Source organism: Osmerus mordax, chromosome 4 (genome assembly GCF_038355195.1).
Source record: "Osmerus mordax isolate fOsmMor3 chromosome 4, fOsmMor3.pri, whole genome shotgun sequence".
Lineage (NCBI taxonomy): Eukaryota > Metazoa > Chordata > Actinopteri > Osmeriformes > Osmeridae > Osmerus > Osmerus mordax.
Genome location: NC_090053.1, coordinates 8,473,254 through 8,495,152, shown reverse-complemented (window position 1 = coordinate 8,495,152; position 21,899 = coordinate 8,473,254). Strand labels below are relative to the sequence as shown.

Below are 21,899 nucleotides of genomic sequence, written 5' to 3'. Positions count from 1 at the left end.
GTTCTTGTCTTTTTTTAGGGTGGGGGGGGGGTCAGTTAGAGGTTTACAGGAGGAATGTGAAGCCCACTTAGTGTCAGTTGGGAGACCTGTGGCAAGCTTGTGCCTACCAAGAAATGAGCCCAACAAAGCCTGGGGGACACATCAAAGATGGAGCTTGATAATGTTACATAATATGTCAGGACATACTGCATAGATTTATCATGCTGCTATGTATTGTAAACACTTATTTTCCAAGTGGGAAAGAGATGCTTGAGTATAGTGTCCAGTACAGAAATGTCATTTATCAAGACAGCTTACTTTAGTGTCTTGTGTGCTACACAAGTACAACAAGTACAAAATTAGAAACAGGAGAATGAGTGTTTTGAAGGTTGTTGAAGCATTATCTAATGGCGCTATGGGGGACAGCATCACAAAGTTTTGCTGTATCATGCCATGTCATTGAACATGATCTTTTAAAATACAGGGTTAGCACGATTAAGTTACCATAATAGCCTTACAGATATGCTTGTTGACCAGTTTGATCTGAAGTGAGCTTCAAACACAAGCTATGCCAACTCTGAGAGACAGGACATGTTAAATGAATCTAGGTACCTTCTGTGGGTTGTACCAGAAGGGAAGATATTTGTGCCTCTTTTAAATCTGATTCAGGACAAGTGAACAAGATTTAAGTTTTGTTGTCCAAAAAGTTTCAACTAAGTTTGTCTTGTTCGGTGATAACATTGCTCTCTAGTGGAAGTCAGGGGGACTGTCTTGGCATGTATTCTGTGTATCTGAAAACATATTTATGTTTTTTACATGTTTAATGTTTCATATTAAATCAAATATTAGATTTTAAGAGACTGTTTTTTACAAAAATGTCTTTGTGTGCATCAGACTCAAGGCACTTTCTTTCAAATAATTTATATGCAGTGTCACAACTTGTTTGGGAAGTCTGCTGATGGAAGTCAGATGTCTTCCATTGACAGCTGAGGGCATGTTTGTTGTTGATGCAGGCCATAAGGTTATTTTTATAAAGATGACCCACTTTCATTATCTGTCTTTAGGAATGCAGGTCAAGCCACTAAACTGAAGTGCTGTGGAGGTTCACAGCACTCACATGGTAGTAGTCAGTGTTGAACTCCATTTGTTGGCTAACAGCATGTTTCATTGAGGAGCATAGGAATAACGGTTGTTAAAGGGACGGTTAACAGTAAAAGAAACTACACACACACTTTTTTGTGTCTGTGTAGAAACCTTATGTTCTAGACTTAATTACAGTAAAACAACTTGTATTTTCTTTAAATGCTTCTTTAAAATGTTTTATTACAGGGCTCATCTGAAAAAAAGGGCTTAGGTCTCAATGTCAATACACAAAAAATAAATACATGTTAAATTATAAAACATTCTTCATTTAGGTTTAATTTAGTTTTGTATGTCATAGGAGAAAATCTACAGTAGCTGGTTATGTCTCTTTCAGTGGAATAATAAACGTATAAGCTCCATGCAAGGTTGTCCCCACCTTCAACATTTGACCAGACTGAAACAGGGTTTAGACATTAGGCCTTAAATGACAGACCTTTCAATATCCCTTAACATCTAAAACATGGATATGGACCATGACAATTGTCAATCATTTGAAAAGCATGACTAGATACATCTCAGTTACTAATCACAAGCTGTCAAGCATGACATACATTATTTTAGCATATCCCCTTTCTACCTCTGTGACTCTTTACAATGGTGGATCTACATTTTAATGGAAGGTGACAGGTAATATGCGCTCAACAACATGAAGTAACCTCTGTTTAGTCAGCAGTGTTTTGGATTTTCAGTTTTCAATACAGATAATCTTGCCATATAAATCTTGCTCCTTGTACAGGAGGTAGTCTCTCAGTCTAGGTGGGAAGGGGGCGGAGGACATGATGTTGGGGTCAGCCAGTCTTTTTGGGGTAATCTGCTTCCTGATGATTAGTCGGCACAGATGTGATAAAGAACGGGGGTTCCCTGTTTGTCAGAGGTGTTTTCCAAGCAAAATATTAGTATAGATTAGAAAAATATATACAAACAAAGCTAACAAACATGATAGATCATTTTATTTCTCACCCAATATGTTGCATATCTGAGGCCACTCTTTGTGCTTAGCCAGGATCTGTTTCAGTTTGGTACAGAGTGACACGAGACAGACATAGTCTAGAAGGATCCACACCGCCCTGCCAGCTAGATGCACCAGCCAGGAAACACTGATGAAATCACAGAACTGGATGACAGAGATGACAACAGAGACACGTGATACCAAAGTCATAAATGTCAGACAAACACAGTGGCAGTTAGACATGAGGTCAGGTGATGGATAACCTTTTGTTCTATTTTGGAGATTGACTCTTATTTACAGTAATTACAATGTATCATAACACCTGCAAGCCAACAACGGTGTTGTTGAAGCCTTCAGACCAAAGGTCAATCAACAGCATATCACCTCATTACCTCACACTGCCGTGGCTACCAGGAACTTACAGGAACTTTTTCGTCTCTGTGCCCAGACTCCTCTACGTAGTCCAGGTTGTCTCCATGGTTACAATCCAAACATGTCTCTGCGTCGTAGCCGTTGTTAAGCAGGAGACGCATCATCATCTCGTCACTCAGGCAGTACTGCAGGGCGGTGGGAAACACGGTGTCACTGACCACCGTGAAATAACAGTTGACGTCTGCCCGTTTGGCCAGTAGAAGCTTCACTATCTCATACCGCCCGGCTCTGACAGCCACTAAGAGGCAGTGTAGGGGATCCAGGTCAGATTTGGCTCCTTTGTTCAGCAGCATTTTTGTGCAAGTCACGTCTCCATTGGAGACCGCAAAGTACAACGCGGTTCTTCTCATGTCTCCGTAGTTTTCAGAGATGTGAGATTCGAGGACGGCGTTGACATCGAAACCCTTCTCCACCAGTAGCTCCAGACACTGAACATGGCCTCCGTCTGATGCAGAGTGAACAGGACTTTGTCCTGACAACCTAATGGCTCTTCGTGTGGTTTTAGGGATTAGGGTTCTCAGTGCCCTGATGGAGAACATGTTTAGTTCTCAACAAAATATCTTATTTAGAGCCAATACAATTCTAAACCCCCTTTCTAAATGTTCACTTCACAGCCCAGACTCTAAAAGGCCCCCAAACATTTCTACCTTTTATTTACACATTGGAACCTACAAGTAGGCCTACAAAGTTCAACATTTTAGGAAAATCATAAAAAAACATCTCCCTGACATTTACCAAATTGGGCCTCCTTGACTTCTATCGAGTTGCTTTTGCTGAGTTTAGATGATCTCAAGCCATATGGCGGATTTGAAAACGCGGTCTGCAGTGAAGCTAACTGGAAAAGAAAACATGCTAAATGTTTAAAATGTTGAACTGTCCCTTTAATTCATGACAATAATGATTAGGTATGTACTCACAGGTAATGCCCTTCATAGGCTGCTCGGTGAAGAGGTAACTGTGAGCATAGACTGGGGATGTTGGGATTGGCTCCATGCTGTAGCAGGAGGTCTATACAGTCTGGATTCCCAGATCCAGCAGCGTCGTACAGAACACTGTCTCCATTGGGGGCCTGCGCGTTCACATCGCCCCCTCCATGTGTGGCGGGGAAATGCAACTTTTAATATACTCAGACCGAAAAAGAATATGTGCCTGCCATGTCCTGAATGGTAGGCTTAATTGCGGAAACGTGTAAATGTAAGACTTTTGTTAAATGCTAATGGACTCTCACCATGTTTAATGAGGAGTTTGAGAACCTCCGCGTGGGCGTACTCTGCTGCGATCCCTAGTGGAGTAACTCCGTGCTGGTCTGTCTCGCTGACATGGCCTCCATGGTCTAATAGCAGCTCCATAATTTCAGTGCAACCCACCATGGCAGCCTCATGAGTGGCCGTCCACTTCTTCTGACACACCTGCTCCACCCGCGCCCCTCTTGTAATAAGCGCAGAAGCCATTTCGTATGATCCTGATCTAACGGCTGCATGGTTGAAACAAGATGAAATATGAATAGCTAATTTGGATATTCTGACTAAAATCGCTGTATACTTGGACTAATATATTTAATTGTTAACAAAGATAGTGTAGCCTACCATGTTTTTTATGCATCAGGCCACACGATTACTGCAAAACTCATCTTTTTAAATCTTCAGAGATAATCGCTAGGCCTAATCAGGGTTGGGGAGTAACGGATTACAAGTAATCGGATTACTGTAATCTGATTACAAAATAATTGTAACTGTAATCCGTTACTTTACTGGCAGAAAAATGTAATCGGATTACAGATACTTTTGAAAAATATTGAGAGATACTTTTACATTTGGGAGTAGTTGATTTTCTTAAAAAAAAATTATCCTGTTAATTGCAAAATTGGCTGTTTTATCATTGGCCATTTTCTCGGTGACGTTTCAGATTTGCTTAACAGACACGCTAGCTTGTTAAAGCTTTGAACATGGCTGCCTAACAAAGTCAAACGCAATCGCAAACATCATGTCGCACCAACACACTGCATTTTTCTCCTGGTGTTTAAACCATCAATTTCTGTTCAAAGTAGTTCCAGGTTAAGTAAACAAACGTCAACTGGTTAAACTAGGTTTTGAAAGTAATCCAAAAGTAAAGGAAAGTAATCAGATTACATTACTGAGTCTGGGTAATCCAAAAGTTATTGATTACAATTGGGGATGGGTAACTAGTAACTGTAACGGATTACATTGACAAAGTAACCTACCCAACCCTTGGGCTAATAGGCTATTATTTCATTGTGTCTTCACTTCGCTTGGAGCGGTCAAATACCTGTATGATACACACCTAATACTAATGGCGACTCATTCTTGGCGTTAGTGTTGTTCGGACACGCTCCATGTTCTAAAAGCGTTTTCACATTCTCAACTAGACCAGCTTTAGCAGCTAGCGTTAGCAACGTCTCCCCTTCCGTCGTCCTCTCCTCCAGGGTTAGCCTGCAAGAAGCTGGCAGATGCAAAGTTACTCTGATTGATTGATAACATTTCAAATGATTTCTTATTGAAATATCCCCGTATCTCTCCCACATCAAAACATATCGATACTAACACCCATAATGAGACATAGCAATTTTTTTGTTTGGGCTTACATTGGTCAATTCAAATAGGTCATGTTTCATTTGGCAGTCAGAGGCCCAACCTTCACTTGATATGAGTTTAGTTTAGCATCCATCTTTGTGTTTGTAGGTTTTTGAGGTATGTGTAACCCTCATGGGAAATGGACCTCATATGTTTTTGGTGCTCTCACCGAACAAAACGATCTCCAGCACCTGGATCAGTGGTTGGGCCGCTGCCTTGTGGATAGGGAACCAGCCTCGGTCATCTGTTTTTCCAAAGCCAGCTGGGAATTCTGATAGTTCCTGTAAAGCGAATATATCACCTGGGATGGAAATGGGCCAAATAAAATGATTACATTTTCCAACTGGGGAATGGGTGGTCCACAGGTGTCAGTATGATATAATGCATATAATCTTTATTCACTTTTGTGAGATATTCCATCAGGCTGATACAGGTAAAACATGTATGGTACAAAATGGAACCAAATGGAAATTGTTTTTTAACACAGAACACAATGGTAATAGTTTTTATGTTTTTATTTTTGGTGAAATCTCTAAAATGTGTCATTTGAATGCATGCGATTAAGGCAACAAGTTATGTATGCATGAACTGTCAATTCTTGAAATTAAAACACATTTGATGATGCAAGAATAAGAATACAAAGTAGTCCAAACTGTGATGGTGCTTCCTTTACATGTAGGCACCCATTGCCCAATGTATGTAAACAACTTGTAATATGAGATCTATAATAATAGATTTACCTTGCTCAATGGCCTTCAAGATCTTCAGATGGTCATTGCTTGAATTCAAGTATCAAAACAAATGACATTGTGCAAAGTGAATTATCATTATCATGTAAGCAAAATGAAGCTGTGCCCTGAGTCTATTTGCAACCTTTTTTGTCCCACCCACTTACCTCTCTAATGTTGAAAGATATTCTTTCTGACAAGACTCATGAATGCTCAACTGGATGGAATAGTGTAGAAGCTGGTCTTCATCCATGTCATCAGTAGGATTTATTTCTTAGAGTAAATATAGAGTATGAGCATGATTAGGCTGTGCATGGCCCACTTAAATCTTCGCTTTAAATATCGTACTGTAGACTTTGCAATACAATGTAAATAGCTTTGGCACTCAACAGAAACATCCATTCATGTCTTACTTGATTGGTTTGCAGAAAATGTCAGGGATGTCAACTTGTTGCTTTGAATCTCTGAAATATTGGTCAGTTAAAGTCACGTATTGTACACAGCTACACCGAACAGTCAGACTGTAGGGATATTATCATGTCTGAACTGAACCCTCTGCTACTGACACTTCACATATACTCATGCTATTTTTAGCTCTCACCTGCTGTGGTTATAACTGTGTATTTAGCATGCAGACCATACCATAACATTCAAGCAGTGTGTAGTTGTGTAAGCGATATATATGTTCTAATGACAAAGGTAATTACAGAGACATTTTTATGAATATTCATTCCATTAGTGTGGAAAATGAGAGCTATGATGTTTATTTTCTAACAAGCATTTGTAACGTTTGCTGGAAATTGTTTGCAGTAAGAATATATCCGTTGGCACACTCAGTGAACTGGATTAAAGGAAAGAAATAATTTGTGAGGAAAAAATTTGAAACAGTTTTCAATACTACTTTGGTATAGTTTTGTATAGGTGATGAAAGTGTCATATGACACAAGATAATTCATTACAAAGACTTGAGTGCAGATACAAAACACATGGTCTTTGATATCTATGAACGTGGCAGAGCTACAGGCTGACAAATCTGTAAATCACATTGAAAATCTGTACTCTCCATTTGTGCTTTTAAAAAACATGCAGAAATATGTATTTATCAAAAAACAAATATTTACGTAAAGGGACATGGACAAATGTATCCACACTCTAAAATACATGAAAAGAACATACTTATAAAAAATTATGATATGATGCATTCATTTAACATCAGTAATTCAAGCAAATACAAACAGCATACATACTGGCATTATGGACAGTTAATACTTTCCCTTTTACATCATAAATTCAGCCGTTTGGCAATACAAATCAAGCTCTTTGTACAAAAGAAAGTTCCTGAGGCCGGGAGGGAAAAGGTCAGAGTTCATGATTCTTGGGTCATTAAGTCTTTTGAGGGTCATCCGCCTCCTGATCTGCAGTCGGCACAGGTGCTTGAGTGGTCGAGGGTTCCCTGGGTCAAAGATCAAAAAACATTTTAATTGATAAATACCTCAGCCAAGTACAGAGAGATTGTTCTCACATAATTTCACAACTCACCATGAATGTCACATATTTCTGGCCACTCCTGCTGCTTCTCCAGAATAAGTCTGAGCTTTAAACAGATGGGTACGTGACTGACATAATCCAATAGAATCCTCACCACACGTCCAGCCAGGTGCATCAGGCAACAAAGGCTCATAAATTCACAAAACTGTAGAAAGGAAAAGTAACTTTCAAAGCATGTTCTATTTTGGCTGGCAGCAACATGGTTTAGCAATATAGTTTATCTATCAAGTTTCATTCCCTTAAATCCCTTTATTGATCCCAAAAGAAATTCCATCTACAGTAACCAAGGAATAGCTAGTCTCCTGTCTGCTAAGAAAACGCTGACACTAGTTACTTATCTTTTCATCACAAATAGTCAGAACAACTCACAGGAATTCTTTCCATGTCAGGCCCAACAGTACCAGAGAGGTTGTCATGGTTACATCTGAAACATGCCTCAGCATTGTAGCCTTTGTTGAGCAGGAGACGCATCATCATCTCGTCCCTTAGGCAGTACTGCAGGGCAGTGGGAAACACGGTGTCACTGACCACCGTGAAGTAACAGTTGACGTCTGCCCGTTTGTCAAGCAGCATTTTGACAATCTGGTACCACCCTGCTCTCACTGCCACCAGAAGGCAGTTCAGAGGGTCCAGGTTAGGCTTGGCACCGGCGCTCAGCAGCACCTCAGTGCTAGTCACGTCCCCGTTGGAGACAGCGAAATACAGCGCGCTTTTTCTCAGATCTGTGTAGTTCTCCGAGTTGCGCGTGTTCATGCTGGCATTGATGTCGAAGTCGTGGGCGATGAGGAGCTCCAGACATTTGCTGTGACCTCCATCGGCTGCAGAGTGAACAGGACTCTGTCCGGACTGTTTCAACGCCTTTTTGGTAGTGAGGGGTATCAATATGTTCAAGACACTGTGGACGAGAAAATCCGGAGACTTGTTGAACAGTTCTACAGATGATGTGATGATGTGTCAGTTATGTTGGATGTAATGAAGCAGGATTGTTAGGGACTAAGGTCTGGGTTAAAGTTTCTTGGATTGTGTCCCGCCACAACTGACTGTCTTAATACATTATGGGTGATAGCAGTTGTCGACATACAACACTCACTCATAGTGGCCCTGAAAGGCTGCCTTGTGAATAGGCAGATGTCCGGATCCACTGGCGAGATTCGGGTCGGCACCGTTTTGTAAGAGAAGTTGAACACAGTCTGGGTTTCCTGATCCAGCTGCATCTGTAAGAATACTTTCCCCGTTCAAGGCCTGGGAGTTGACTTTACTTCCTGTTGGGAGACAAATTCACACACGTTCCTGTTCAGTTTATTTTCAGTTCAGACCCATTTTATTTAACCAGAATAACAACAGTTGGATGAGCTGCCAAGGAAGTATCCCTACTGTTAAACATCACATTAATCTCTCGTTAGAAATGACAGTCTTGGTCATAGGTATTTCAATGAGAAAGGTTATTAGAAAAAGGGTCCCTGCACTTCAACCTCTCATCAAAACTGATCCCATTAAAATGTCTTTAGCCGAGTGATGCTATATGTCAGGGAGGGATGTGATTCAATGAACACGTTCATTCAGCCAAAGTACCTTGCCCAAGACCTAAGGACTTGCATCTGCATTCCTAAAGTCATTCCCCCGCTGCAGAAGCTTAAGTTCAGTAAACTAAACACATTTGGTATGACACTGAATTCGTCACACCAACTGAAGCACTTCTATTTGGCCGTGAAGCTGTTGTCACATACCATGGTGCAGCAGGATCTCTATAATGTGAAGGTGTCCGCAATCGGCCGCCACAGATAACGGCGTCACTCCGTGGAAGTCCTTCTGGTTGGCGCGGCCTCCGTGTCGGATGAGCAGCAGGATCATCTCGGAGCTGCCCACCTTCGCTGCCTCGTGCATGGCCGTCCACTGCTTCCGACACACCTCCTCTACCCACGCTCCCCGGGCAATCATCGTGTACGCCATTTCGTAGGACCTGGCACGAACAGCTTAATCAGAGAAACAAAAGAAGCCTTTCATTGATGTACATTTAATTTGTTGATCATTAGTAGTGCTCTCCTTTGTCATTCATTGATGGTGGATTTTGTTTGAGATTCTCAGTGGTGTAAAATTATCATAGAATTCATTGAGGCTGCGACTTCTTAAAGTTCACACAGTGTGGGGAGTCGTACTTCAGAGAGTGAAAGAAAGGAAAGTTAAAGTTGTTATTCAAACATTGGGGTTTTGGTTATGTAGAGGCAAATCATATGTTTTTCTGAACTCAGATTTAGGAAACTAATTGTGAGTTAATGAACTAGTCCCATTTCACCTGTCTTTATTTGTTGTTTTGTGTGACTTAGTACCTGTGCCACTGGAATACAACCATGGTTTATAGAGTTCAGAAGTTGACTGTTAGTTCTCGTTAAACGGCATTACCTAACATTAGAGGTGACTCATTGTTGCTGTTGGTGTTGTGTGGAGAAGCACCATGCTCCAACAGAGTCTTAACATTCTCCACCAGGCCGGCTTTGGCTGCCAGAGTCAGGGCTGTCTCCCCCCCTAATGTTGTCCTCTCTTCCAGCGTCAGCCCATGTGAAGCCACTGAAAAACATCTGAAGGTCAGAAGGGGAATTCTGGAAGTTCATTTATGATCTACCGTCATGGGTGGCATCCTGGCCGGTCACTGTTCTACTTAAATCACTGACTGACCTCTATAGATGGCAGATTTGTAGCAACGGAGCTACAAATCTGATACTAAAAGATTTGGGTGAATTCCAGGCACTGTTGTTTAAATTCTTCCAAAATGGGCATCAATCACCAATTGTCCCCAGAACAGTGTTGTGCACCATTAGCAACAACAAGAAAGTCCTACCATGTAATATTACGTGAACAAAAAGCATACTGAGCATTTATGGAGTTGTGAAACTAAGCCAAATATTTAAAACTTTCGAAAGCATTTTTCCAACTTACCTCGCAGTACCGTCTCCAGAACAGCAGGTATAGGTTGCGACGCAGCCCTGTGGAGAGGCAGCCAACCCCTGCTGTCCAGCTCTCTGAAAGCAAAGGAGTGGCGCAGCATCTCTTTGAGTACACAAACGTCCCCTGCAGAGATGAGGAGGAAGGAGACAGAAAACGGAAGTTTAGGTACGGCTCTATTTTCCAGCTCCGTCAGTTAGGGTAACTTTGAAGTGTTCTACGGGCATCGAGCTTTGTGGATCATACTGCCTTGTTGACCATCTGTCATGATTCATAACTTTTTCCTCTCTCCTCAACCTCTCTCACACACAAACACCCCCCCCCCCACACACACACACACTCCATTCCTCTCATCTCTCTGTGTTAATTTAGCTATCTGCCTGCCAATGTACTGATGCTTGGCAATCCCTCAGATCAACTGTTTGCCTTGTGACTATTGGGGGAGCCCAGAGGTAGACAACAAAGGCCCTTTCTGCACAACTTACCTTTCTCTATTGCAGCCAGAACTCTCGCATTTTCATCAGTTGCTTTCTTTAAGCTTGTGGGAGTAAATACAGCCACCGTAACATGGTTAGTTATACTCCTACTTATCTGGAATTTAGGCACACATCAAATACAGCGAGAACTATCATCTATCCATCATCTGTTGCATGCGAGTAATACTTTCCTTACCTGACATCAGATTTTAAGGCATCCTGACAAGATTCTTGTATACTCATTTGAATAATATAGCTAGTCAGTTCATCTTCACTCATATCCTCATAGGACTCCATAGCTCCTAGAGTAAAAATACACATCCCAGGGTTAACGAATGCCATATTACTGAAAAATACCTCTTAACCAAGCGGTTGTTTCTCTTTCCAAAATCGAAATCACACAGAAATTGCATCTGACTTCTCACCTTAGAGGTATGTGTCCGGTCACACACTGGCAGACAGGGCACAGCCTTTTATATTTAGGCTCGACCTGCCTGCATGACTGCCAAATTATAGGAATGTCAGCTGTGGCATAACAATGACATATCATAGCTGTCTATTGTGAATGTTGCTACCCCCCAAAAATGAAAAAGCAGAGTTGAAATTGAGGACTTGAAACACCTGGTTGTTTTTTTTACAAAAATAGCGGAGATTCTTCTTTGCCATTGTGTGTTTGTAAGCCATCTCTTTGTTGGCTTAGTCCACCATGAGACCTTGAGCTTTTGTTTCAAGCAATGGATTAAGCCCCATTGTGACATGGATAACTCACAGAAATCTATTTTTCTTACTAGAAATATGATAGTATGGATGACAAATACAAATAAGTTTGGCGTCTCATCTTTTTTTACAAGCTGGTGCTGTGCAAGGGTTGTTAGTGATCGGACCCCCTACCCCCAAAACACATGCATTTGTTTATCTGCTTGTTCTTTTCTGCTAGTGAAAGTGTATACAACAGTGTGTAGGCGTAATAATATATATTGCCATGTGCTTACTTTACTTCTTTGAATCAGTGTGGTCATAAAGCTTAGAAGTTGCCAGTAGGTCTGCACTGTGGATTATGTCTGCAATGCTGTCAGGGGGTGCATAACTATCAGCATTTTCATGGCTCCGCGAGGGGCCTCTATGTCTCCTACTCTTGAGACTGATTATACAGCGTGACCGTGTAAGCACACAGCTTTGCAATATTATTCCATAGTAAGAAATCCTACCTGATGTATGTAGTCATGCACTAGTCATGAATTAGTCAGGAGGATTAGTTATTTTGTGATTGAAAGTACCGTGTAATAAGGATCCTTGTTTCACATCAGCCTACAGAGTTTGTGTCTTTGGAGTCTTAGCAGTTTGATTACAATTATGTATGAGTCTTACAAACAGCAAAGGAACATTTTGATTTGTTGTTGATTTTGTCCGGTTTAAACATCTAGCAACTTCTTAGGCTATATTTACTTGATCCCACTCCACCTGCATTTATTGGCTTATATTCAGGTGGGAGGTTACATCAGTTACCATGGTAGCGCCAAACACTCGCTTAGCTGCTAAAAAGGTTAACAGCGAAAGTTTGCTAGCTAGCTTGCTATGAACAAATACAAAACGATACCAAACTGCTATCCATGTTTGTTCAACGCATTTCAAAAGTCGATCTTCCGGATCTGTTTCTAGCTGTTGCAGGAGACAACTGCCACTTTTTTGCTCAAAATTAGCAGTAATTATAAGTAAGCAGTCGAGGATGGCTAGTCCAGGTAGCTAACTACTGTACTGTACTGTAGAATACTTACACTACAGTACTGTAACTAGCTAGACTGGTTGTTAATCATGTCTGAGCATGAACATGAAACGCCAGGACTTGAAATTGAAGAGCAACATGCTCAAGAAGATGAAATAGTAATTGATAACGAGGGGGCATTAAATGAAACTTCCGGTCTCAAAATTGAGGAGGAAAACGCACAAAAGGAAGTAAACGGTTCTGTAGACTCAGTGAATGAACCAAATACGAGTGCAGGGTCTCGAGAAATTAGCAATGCCACAGAGAAAGAGCAGAGCCACCCTGTCGAAGAGGTGTGCACGTCCACTTTTTTAACCTCTGGTGAGAGCGCAGCCGAAGTAACAGTTCAAGAGGATTTTCCCGAGGAGAGTGGTGAAGATGAAGCCATTGACAAGAAAGCTAATGCTTCCACTGATGTTAAAAACTATACAGCTACGGGTAAGACTACAGTATTGTTTCAAGTCAACAGTAACAATAACACAAAAACGTATCTTGAAACACTTAAACTACTTTTCTGAGCTTCTCATTCATTGTAGTAAAGGTTATGCTGATGCCAGAAGGCAATATGATGACCATGGCATTTGCCATTGGACTCAGCATCAAAGACCTGAAGCGTCACTTTGCAAACCAGTTGAAAGTCCCTTCAGAAGTAATTCAGATCTCGCTGGAAGGTAAGTTGTCTGTTGTAGCCTACTATTACTCGTAAAACCTGCCCGCTTCTAGCATGAATTTTCAAGAATGGCACATAATTTACGACTAATAGCTGAATGCCAATACATTTCAGTTTTGACCATCCAGATATCTTTTTGATGGTTGTGTGTTTCAGCCAAGAATTTGCTCAACTGTGGCTAGGCATTTATCAACATGTCCCCCCTCTTTTAGGCAGAGTAGTAAAGGAGCACAGGACCCTGATGGACCTGGGAGTCCAGCCTCATGGAACCATCCAGCTGGAAATGTTCTCCACAGACCCAGAGTACCACCCTATCCGCCCAGTCAAGCCCCAGCAGGAGTACAACATGCCTGATGTCATCACTGTCAGAGTGCAGACAGGTTGGCCTATACAGTACAGTGTAGGCTGCTGTGGTGTAAAAAAAAGAAGAAGATTTATCTCAGTTAGAATAACCAGTGTAAATAAAGATAAAAAAAATAAAATAATACTGTACATGATGTACTGTGTATAGCGCAAATAAATCACACTTAAATAGAAACGAATAATCATTTATGACTTAAATGTGCTGTATGTGTTTTATAATGAGCATGACAACATTTATTACGAAACCACAAATCTTAACAGTATGTCATAAATCCATGTCCAGCTCAATTCTATTATCAGCTTCTCTCTGCCCTTCCCTCCTGGCCAACTGCCTGTCTTTTTTTGATCTTTCATCTGCTCCCTCCCCTCCTCTTCCCCCTCCCAGACACAATGGCGTACCAGGATGTGGTGGTGGAGATTGAGAGAGCCACCCGTAGGACAGCCTTCCTGGGGGGCTACAGACACAAGGCTGCAGGTACTGAGTACCACCATGCCGCCGTGCAGACCATGGCCAGGAGAAAACCTGACACAGGAGTGGAGACCTTCAGTCGGGACACACAGGTAGCCCCCACGCACCCACTTAAAAATGAACTCAAACACGCACACACACTTGCTCGCCTTGTCCCATGACTCGCACACACACTGCTGCCAAAACTCAATAAGACTCGCACTCAAAGGATGCTCATTATGGACACACACACACCAGTATTGGACTTGCATACATTACAATTGCCTATGCACACGGTGTGGAACGAAACATGGGCCCGCTTATGTACGCTCACACACACACACCATCACACTCAAACCCTCCGGTTTTGCAGCAGTGTAATGAGATCCCCTGTCTCTGTGGCTGTGCATTCATGTGATGAGATCGTCTCCCTGGAGTAATGAGTTGACCTCTCACTCATATGGATAAAAGCACCTTATTAAACCGTCAGCAGATGCTATCTTTCCAGATCAAGTCTATATTTACGCTTCAAAGCCAGTGACCTGTTGTTTGCTTTATACTGTCCTGCTGCACCCACATACTGGAGAGAATTAGCATTGTGTATACCGGTATCTGCTCGGACTATGGCGAGATTTGCTTAATTGGGTTTCTGTGCTCGCATGGAACTGGAAGATGGTGGCAGCGTATGGTAATGGCATGTTTGATCAATCCGCAAGTGTGGATTTTCTTGAGAGATGATTTGTTGAGCAGCGCCTATGAAATCCTTGCAGTATATTGCGTGTTTAAGAATGCTTTGGTGTGCCGACATCCTTAAGCGTTTGTGTGTGTGTGTGTGTGCATGTACGTGTGTGTGTGTGTTTGAGTGACTATAATGACTTTTGTGTTGCTGGTACTGTATAGTACTGTATGAATCAAGCTAGGGTTAGCTGCACCTGCATGTATACAGGTCTTTGGTGCGTTTTGGCTGCTGTCATATTGTGTGCCACCCCCACCCACCCCCGTCAGACCATGTCCATGAGGAGCCAGGTACAGCAGTGCTCCAACAGCACCTCCACCCAGATGACGAGGATCGGCTGCTACATCTCCAACGCCGAGGACAAGCTCCTGGCCCCGGGCCCCTACGTCACAGCAGACCAGTACCACGCCAGGAGACTCCAAGCCGTGCGTTCATGTGCTCTTCTCAGTCCTGCATGAAATATAGATGTTTTACGATATCTCCATTCATCGGATTCAGTTCGTAATTGTATGAATTAATCAATGTTTTCTAGTATGCCGTGCTATTTTTGGATGGTTCTTTTTCGGAATGATTCCGTGTGCGTGTGTGAGTTAGCATGTTAAGAGTCTGTGCTGGTTGGTGTGAGGTTCTGTAAGTGTCTGAAGAGTGAGTGTTGTTGAAGTTTGATTGACTGCCTTTTTGGGGGGAAAACTACAAAGCTAACCCCTGTCTGTCTCCCACCTCTCTCTCCCTCCCTCTCCATCTCTCTCTGTCCCACCCCCCCCTCTCTCCCCATCAGGTGCTCACCCTGCAGACGTACGCGCGGCGCTGGCAGGCCTGGCGCCTGACAGACATGCTGCGTCAGGACAGGGAGCTGCGGCTGGCCTGGGTGGAGCGCGAGGAGCGCAGGAAGACGGAGGAGAAGGAGGAGCAGGTCCGGGGGGAGCACAGGCGCAGGATGAACCCCCAGAACAAGGCGGACTTCGCCCTGCTCTACAACGCGCTGGAAAGTGAGGAAACTCTGTGTGTGTGTGTGTGTGTGTGTGTGTGTGTGTGTGTGTGTGTGTGTGTGTGTGTGTGTGTGTGTGTGTGTGTGTGTGTGTGTGTGTGTGTGTGTGTGTGTGTGTGTGTGTGTGTGTGTGTGTGTGTGTGTGTGGAGGAAGGTGGGCGTGTGGATATACAAGTTACTGTATCAGGTTTAATCAACTAACTGAATGAAAGTTTGTGATGTTTTCTCAGTATTTGTGTGTGTGCACAAGTGGTTCACTCAGCTACAGTACAGTACTGTATGTTTTCACATTACCTTTTACATTGCATTTAATTTATTTAGCAGACACTAAAATATCCAAAGCTACACATGTAAGACCAGCAAATAATCACATTTCCAAAGAGCACAGCTCAAACAGCATTTCAGTGGGTAGTGCCATCAGTCTGAAGGCTATTATAACCAGACAGCAATGACATCATCCAGAATAATGTTCTCCCCTTTCCAGAATGGCGACGTGAGGAGGTGGAAGAAATCGATGCCATGCTAACGGGAGCAGAGCGGAAGGCCGCACTGTGCGCCCTGCTGGAGAAGGAGACGCAACTCATCGCATCCATCGGACGCCACCGCATCGCCGCCAGCGAGAAGAACCACGACAAGGCCGTTCAGGCCTTCCTGGACAAGGTCAGAGGTCATCCCGCTAGGTAGTTCCGGGGGGTCAGGCGGTCGTCCGCTTATGTGTTTTTATCAAAGTCTGCTTTGAGATGAACAGTGGTTTTTCCAGTAAGATGGGTAATACCTACTTCAATGCCTGCAATAAATACAATATATAGTTTACCTTCTACAGTTGAGGTAGCAGGGACAACAGTAGTCACCGACAGGAGTCAGTGAGCCAGATAACCCAGAGATAACGAAATGTTCCGAAGACACTTTAGAGATCTTCATACTGTCCATATGTCACGCTGCTAGGTCCATGTTAACTGACGTCTGTTAATGATCTGTTGACCGTCCGCTCAGTGTGCCGCCCCTAAAAGATGGCGGGCGTTCGACGGGAGGATGACCCAGATGGACACCCCGTTTACCGTCCGAGCCAAGGAGCTGAGGGACCTGTACACCAGCATTAACCTGACCTACCTGAACCAGGAGGAGAGGCTGGACGTGCTGCTCACTCTCAAGCACACCGTCAAGGTGCTCCGGAGAGGGGGGGAGAGAGAGAGAGAGCGACAGATGGGGAGACAAAGAGCGAGTCAGTCAGAGATACAGAGAGACAGACTCAGAGACGGAGATGTCTGACAGAGAGAGAGAGACAAAGACAGAGATAGACAGAGAGAGAACAGACTACATCAATCATTAGTCGGTTACATCAGCCACCAAATCACAGTGGTAGTTTACTGTACCACATCATTTCACTCACTCATTGTTTCCACAGTCAGTCCCCATTTGGTATTGTGCTTTAACATGTTCTTTTCTACATATTTTGAAATATCTTGTGCAGTTGCTAAAACACTTTATGATATAACTCTGTTATGAGAGTTGACTTAGCTCCGCCTCCCCATTCTGATTGTCAGGAGCACGAGTGTAAGCTGACCAAGGACATAGTGGAGTTGATTGACAGGGAGGCAGACCTATTGATGAGGGGGGTGAAGGAGACCAACCTGGAGGGCTTGAGGAAGAGAATATCCACCCTCGTCCTCCAGTACATCAAAACCCCGACCTTTAACCCTGAGGTGGCGAAGATACTGAAGGTACGCGACTGTTGGCGTTGGGATGACCTTGGCCTGCTACATCCTGTGGTGTACCTGACTTTGTGGTTTTCACAAACCAAAATGGCGTTGAAAATGTGAAACTATCCCACAACTGCCATCCAGTACTGTTTTAAAGAGACAGTTTTGCACATTTCACTACCTAACCCTCATCCCCGCATGCCCCATTTCTGCCCCCTCCCTCCCCTAGGTACCTCAGGACCCCACCCAGCTCCAGAAGAACATCTACTTCTGTGGTGGCTGCAGCCGCTACCTGCTGTCCACCGACTTCTCCCTGACGGCCAACGCCCGCTCAGTGGGCCAGTGCCGGCGCTGCATGGAGCTGGACAACGAGGCCCGCCGCCGGGAGGACTTCTCCCACTACAGGACCATCCTCCACAGGCTCCGCAAGGCCGAGGCGCTCGCCAGCGGGGACACGGCCAAGATCACCTATCTGCTGCAGGTGGGAGGGACTGTGGGTGTGTGTGTGTCGGTGGGTTAGTGTGTGTGAGATAGTAATACATCAAACTCCCTTTATCCTTGCCTTGTCATGTTTACGAGCCTGCGTGTGCACCCGGTGATGCTTGTGTGTGTGTGTGTGTGTGTGTGTGTGCGTGTGGTACTGTTGGTGGTTTGAATGTATTTCCTTTTGTGATTCAGGAGCAGGATCTACAGTACTTGGTGGATGTGGTCTGGGGCGCCAAGTCGGCACTGAGCGCGTGCAGTGACCTCCATGACCTGGTGATGGTGAGGTGGGACCGTGTGTGGGAGTGGAGTCCCTGGAACTGTGTCCTGCTCGCCAAGGACGAGGCGTCAGCACACCTCAAAGTGGAGAACCTTGATCAGGTACTGCACACATGTCCATTCTGGACATGAAATCATTTGCTTTTGTAGATTTATTGTGATTGTGCCTGGGACTGGTCAAAACCAGGAGTTATTAAATGCACATGTGACTACACTCTCTCACACACACACTCACACTCACAGCTTTTGTGCTTATCAAGGACAATCCAGCAGCATGTTGTTGCCGTAGCTCCCAGAGTTATAACCAGGTGGTGGATGTTTGAGGAATACTATGTCTCTCCAGCAGATGGCTTTTATGCCCAATTGGATTCTCATCCATAGAATGTAGAACAGGACCATGACATTGCGAATACCAGAGAACTTTTGAATTAATGTTCTGCATAGAATGTAGCCTTATTTTTGTTAAATGTGTAACATGAAACTCTAGCCCCTTTGTATTGTTAATAGATTTATCATCCTAAAATGTTATGTCTCGTTTTAAAAAGACAAACCTACAAACTAATACACACTGATTTACAATCAAAATGTCAGAAGAAAGTTATGTGTGTCTGAAATGTCATACTTTCCTCTAATAGTAGCTTATGTGGGTTTCAAAAGGAAACTGATATATACTTGGTAAGAAATCTGCAAAAATAGCTAAATTTACCAGTTTATTTAATCTTAACATTACTATTTATAGACTATTTGAAGAATGATCTTAAAATCATTATATTTTTTCACTGAATTAGTAAAGAATACTTTCTCCAGTTGGAATAAACCCTGAACTGCACAGGGTGTTAATAATTTCATTAAAAACAGTAAATACAACAAAAGGCAGGAACACAAATGGGGAGATATAACTGAGGATCTTGGACAAGGACTCTTGAAAAGACACAATAAAAACCTAAGTTAGTGTGAACTTACTGAACTTGGTGCTCAACTTCCTTATCTGAAAAAATAAATAACACGTTTGATAAGGCTACAGGTTAGTGTCTTTTTCAGGTCATTTAAATTAATGCACTGTACTACGATTATGATTGTTACAGGGCTCTATGCGACCAAAATGTGTACTGGTGCGACTAAAGTTTTTCCTAGGTCGCACCGGTGCACCTAACCTCCTCGCATCCGCTGTCTCTCCACAAACGAAGCGTTTGTTATCCTAAGACGTAACTGACACTCATGGTTGGATCATATCGTGGTCTAAACCAATCAGAGACAGAGATGGGGCGGGTCTTTGCCTCTGATTGGCTGTGGTCCAGATATTCCTGTAGCTCCGTGCTGTGTGATTGAAATTCCGACCTGAGCACCAGAGAGTCAGTTTAGCAGACCTGGGCATTGTATGGCCCGCGGGCCATAACCGGCCACAGGCTGTCTCAATCCGGCCCGCGTGAGGTAAATCAAAAATGTAAAATAAATAAATGTGTTGAGCGGTAGTAAATATGTAGTCCTGAAAGACTACAGTGATCAGGCGATTTACATATGTGCGCTTGCGCAACCTCACCGACGGGAGAGTTAGCTGTTGGTTAGCCCTCGAAAATGATTAACTGATTAACTTTTAACAAGACATGGACTTCTAAGTATCTGAAAGTGAAAGCTGTGAAGAAAAAAAACTAACGCGGACATAATAAGAACTTGACTGATTCAGTGGGCGCGGGCTGATGGTTTGCTAGTTGAACTGCAGACCCTGATCATTACCTGTCAGCTGTCCTTCGCATATCCACCTCAGACATTCAGACAGATTTCGATGCACTTGTTCAAGCCCACTGGATTTCTCTCACAGAACAAAATGAACTGAAAAAACGTATTGCTTTTTGTATAAAGTTGATCAATTCCACATCTTTAACATACTGCAAAACAACTTTTCAGTGTTTGTGAAGATTAACTGGTTACAAATAAAATGAAACACTGTTGTTGCTGTTTATACTGTTTATTACTTCTATAATCTTTCCTATTTGACCTACACCAAAATCTAAAATATTTATATAAATATTTACAGAATATCCTTATTCTTCTGATAACCAGTAGCAGCTAATCAAAATATATACTTTACTGCTTTTTACAATGGGAGAAAATGAATAGTGAGCAAATTGATGAGGCCCTCCAACACATTTCAGGTTTCTCATGTGGCCCCTTGTAAAATGAATTGCGGACCCCTGAGTTACGAAGCTGGGCCATGGAGCTAACCCATGGAGCTAGGATTTTGATGCTAGGGAGACTGTGGCAAGATGATTTAGCCAAGGCCATAGGGTAAGAAGGCCAAATTACAGGTGTTGGCCATCTGAAGGGCATGCGACAGCAAGGTGGGACCTGCTCTAAGACTTTGAGCCATGAAATGTTAGGTCTCAGTTCAGGGAAGCACTTTTAAACAGTAGCACTTTCTATTTTGAAATGTTTTATTTTGCTTAAAATGTTTTAGTTTGGTAGCTCAGTGAAGCACTTAATTTTTTTAAATATATATATAGGCTACAGTATGATTGTGCTTCAAATAAAAAATAGGCCTATATTTACCTACACCTTATTCTTGTTTAAGATCATTTACATAATATATATGAATGTATATGGAGCGTGATAAAAAGGTGACCTTGAAATTGTGGCGACGCAAGGAAAAACTTGGGTGCACCTAAATTTTGTGCTGGTGCACCTAAATAAAAAAGTTAGGCGCACCAGTGCAACCAAGGCAACACGTTAGTCTGGAGCCCTGATTGTTATAAGAAAGTGCAATAATATAAGTGATAATAAGATAACGGCTAAAGCCTGTCCAAAGTTTAAGGTCTCTGCCTTTTGCCAGTAACTGTAAAGATGCTTCTAACCATTGTGGAAAAATGGGTACTTCCAGCTAGATCATACAGTAGACCAGACGTCTGCATTGTTTACTAGCTCACCCCAACCCTAACCCTTTACGGGGTCTCAGCTTAGCTGCGGTCCTGTCGGGGTCCCACAGGGGTTTTTCTCATTAATATAGCCACACCTAACCTTAACCCTAACCCTTAGCTAACCTAAACTCCTTAAGTGTCCTAATCTTCCGGATCTTTCTTTCTAGGCCTACGGAGTGGTTTTCATTCGCAGTGTCAAACACAAACACACTCTGGCCAAGAAGTATTTCTCCCAGATCCCCATCATGGCCCAGTACCTCCAGGATGTCGACTCACAATCCGCCGCCCACTGCAACCTGCTGGTGGCCAGGCCCATCGCCACGGTGACGGCTCGGACTCTGATAAACACCTCAAAGACCTGAGGTGGCAGCGTTAAACCATAGGGATCTCCCTCACCACTATCCTCCACTTCTCTCATTCTCTTCTCTTCTCCTTTCAAAACCATCCTCTATTAAATAACAGATTTGACTGTTATGTAAGGGGTTATTATTATTTCCACACAGCAGTGTCGTTTCATGAATGTACTGTAGTAGGTGCCGATCAACTGCAATAATAATAATTTATGATAATGGGACAACAAGTAGTTAAACAGTCAATTTGCTAACCCTAAGAAATTTGAAAGATTGCGTTTGTGTGTTGGTAGGTGTGTGCTTGAGTCTCGTCAATATCGTACAATGGGTTTGACTTGTTCAAAACATAGTGTGTTATTAAATAGTGTATCATTAAAACCATGCAGACTTTTTTCAATGGAGCATGTTTGATGTACCGGTAG

General features: G+C 42.9%; 3 protein-coding genes across 5 annotated transcripts; 1 reads left to right on the top strand and 2 right to left on the bottom strand.

The window, feature by feature from the left end:
• Nucleotides 1-1,288: 1,288 nt before the first annotated feature.
• Nucleotides 1,289-6,330, bottom strand: LOC136941750 (ankyrin repeat and SOCS box protein 15-like). Of its 3 annotated transcripts, none has more exons than XM_067234326.1 (10): nt 6,236-6,330; nt 5,990-6,095; nt 5,835-5,872; nt 5,264-5,395; nt 4,805-4,963; nt 3,732-3,977; nt 3,421-3,592; nt 2,494-3,028; nt 2,083-2,236; nt 1,289-1,983 (listed from the first exon to the last, which is right to left on the bottom strand). In XM_067234326.1, the coding sequence occupies exons 2-10, from the start codon at nt 6,073-6,075 to the stop codon at nt 1,808-1,810; spliced, it is 1,698 nt and encodes a 565-aa protein (XP_067090427.1). In that variant the 5' UTR covers nt 6,076-6,095; nt 6,236-6,330; the 3' UTR covers nt 1,289-1,807. The 3 variants fall into 3 exon arrangements, 2 of the variants coding, with proteins under 2 accessions (XP_067090427.1, XP_067090428.1); XR_010876548.1 differs by having other exon boundaries at nt 1,918-1,983; nt 2,083-2,196; XM_067234327.1 differs by having other exon boundaries at nt 1,918-1,983; nt 2,083-2,219.
• A 256-nt stretch (nt 6,331-6,586) lies between these two features.
• On the bottom strand, nt 6,587-11,083 carry LOC136941679 (ankyrin repeat and SOCS box protein 15-like). Its single transcript, XM_067234227.1, has 9 exons — nt 10,983-11,083; nt 10,796-10,848; nt 10,305-10,436; nt 9,771-9,935; nt 9,098-9,343; nt 8,461-8,632; nt 7,740-8,265; nt 7,362-7,515; nt 6,587-7,275 (listed from the first exon to the last, which is right to left on the bottom strand). The coding sequence occupies exons 1-9, from the start codon at nt 11,081-11,083 to the stop codon at nt 7,100-7,102; spliced, it is 1,725 nt and encodes a 574-aa protein (XP_067090328.1). The 3' UTR covers nt 6,587-7,099.
• Nucleotides 11,084-12,598: 1,515 nt separating this feature from the next.
• iqub (IQ motif and ubiquitin domain containing) lies at nt 12,599-21,873 on the top strand. The gene is made up of 12 exons (XM_067235230.1): nt 12,599-12,986; nt 13,085-13,219; nt 13,431-13,598; nt 13,967-14,142; nt 15,035-15,190; nt 15,544-15,754; nt 16,238-16,413; nt 16,747-16,917; nt 17,298-17,474; nt 17,683-17,934; nt 18,132-18,317; nt 21,295-21,873. Exons 1-12 carry the CDS (start codon nt 12,599-12,601, stop codon nt 21,487-21,489), a joined length of 2,391 nt encoding a protein of 796 aa, XP_067091331.1. The 3' UTR covers nt 21,490-21,873.
• Nucleotides 21,874-21,899: the final 26 nt, after the last annotated feature.

What these genes read in the sequence shown, in the direction of transcription:
- LOC136941679 (XM_067234227.1), bottom strand. Translation starts at nt 11,083, where the DNA reads ATGGAGTCCTATGAGGATATGAGTGAAGATGAACTGACTAGCTATATT. An exon ending in TCTGGCTGCAATAGAGAAAG is followed by an intron (nt 10,437 to 10,795) that starts GTAAGTTGTGCA and finishes TCATCTCTGCAG; the next exon opens with GGGACGTTTGTGTACTCAAA. An exon ending in CTGACATGGAAAGAATTCCT is followed by an intron (nt 7,516 to 7,739) that starts GTGAGTTGTTCT and finishes TCCTTTCTACAG; the next exon opens with TTTTGTGAATTTATGAGCCT.
- LOC136941750 (XM_067234326.1), bottom strand. Translation starts at nt 6,075, where the DNA reads ATGGATGAAGACCAGCTTCTACACTATTCCATCCAGTTGAGCATTCAT. An exon ending in CAAACTCCTCATTAAACATG is followed by an intron (nt 3,593 to 3,731) that starts GTGAGAGTCCAT and finishes CCACACATGGAG; the next exon opens with GGGGCGATGTGAACGCGCAG. An exon ending in ACAGAGACGAAAAAGTTCCT is followed by an intron (nt 2,237 to 2,493) that starts GTAAGTTCCTGG and finishes TCTGTCATCCAG; the next exon opens with TTCTGTGATTTCATCAGTGT.
- iqub (XM_067235230.1), top strand. Translation starts at nt 12,599, where the DNA reads ATGTCTGAGCATGAACATGAAACGCCAGGACTTGAAATTGAAGAGCAA. An exon ending in GCTCTACAACGCGCTGGAAA is followed by an intron (nt 15,755 to 16,237) that starts GTGAGGAAACTC and finishes TCCCCTTTCCAG; the next exon opens with AATGGCGACGTGAGGAGGTG. An exon ending in TTCAGGCCTTCCTGGACAAG is followed by an intron (nt 16,414 to 16,746) that starts GTCAGAGGTCAT and finishes CCGTCCGCTCAG; the next exon opens with TGTGCCGCCCCTAAAAGATG.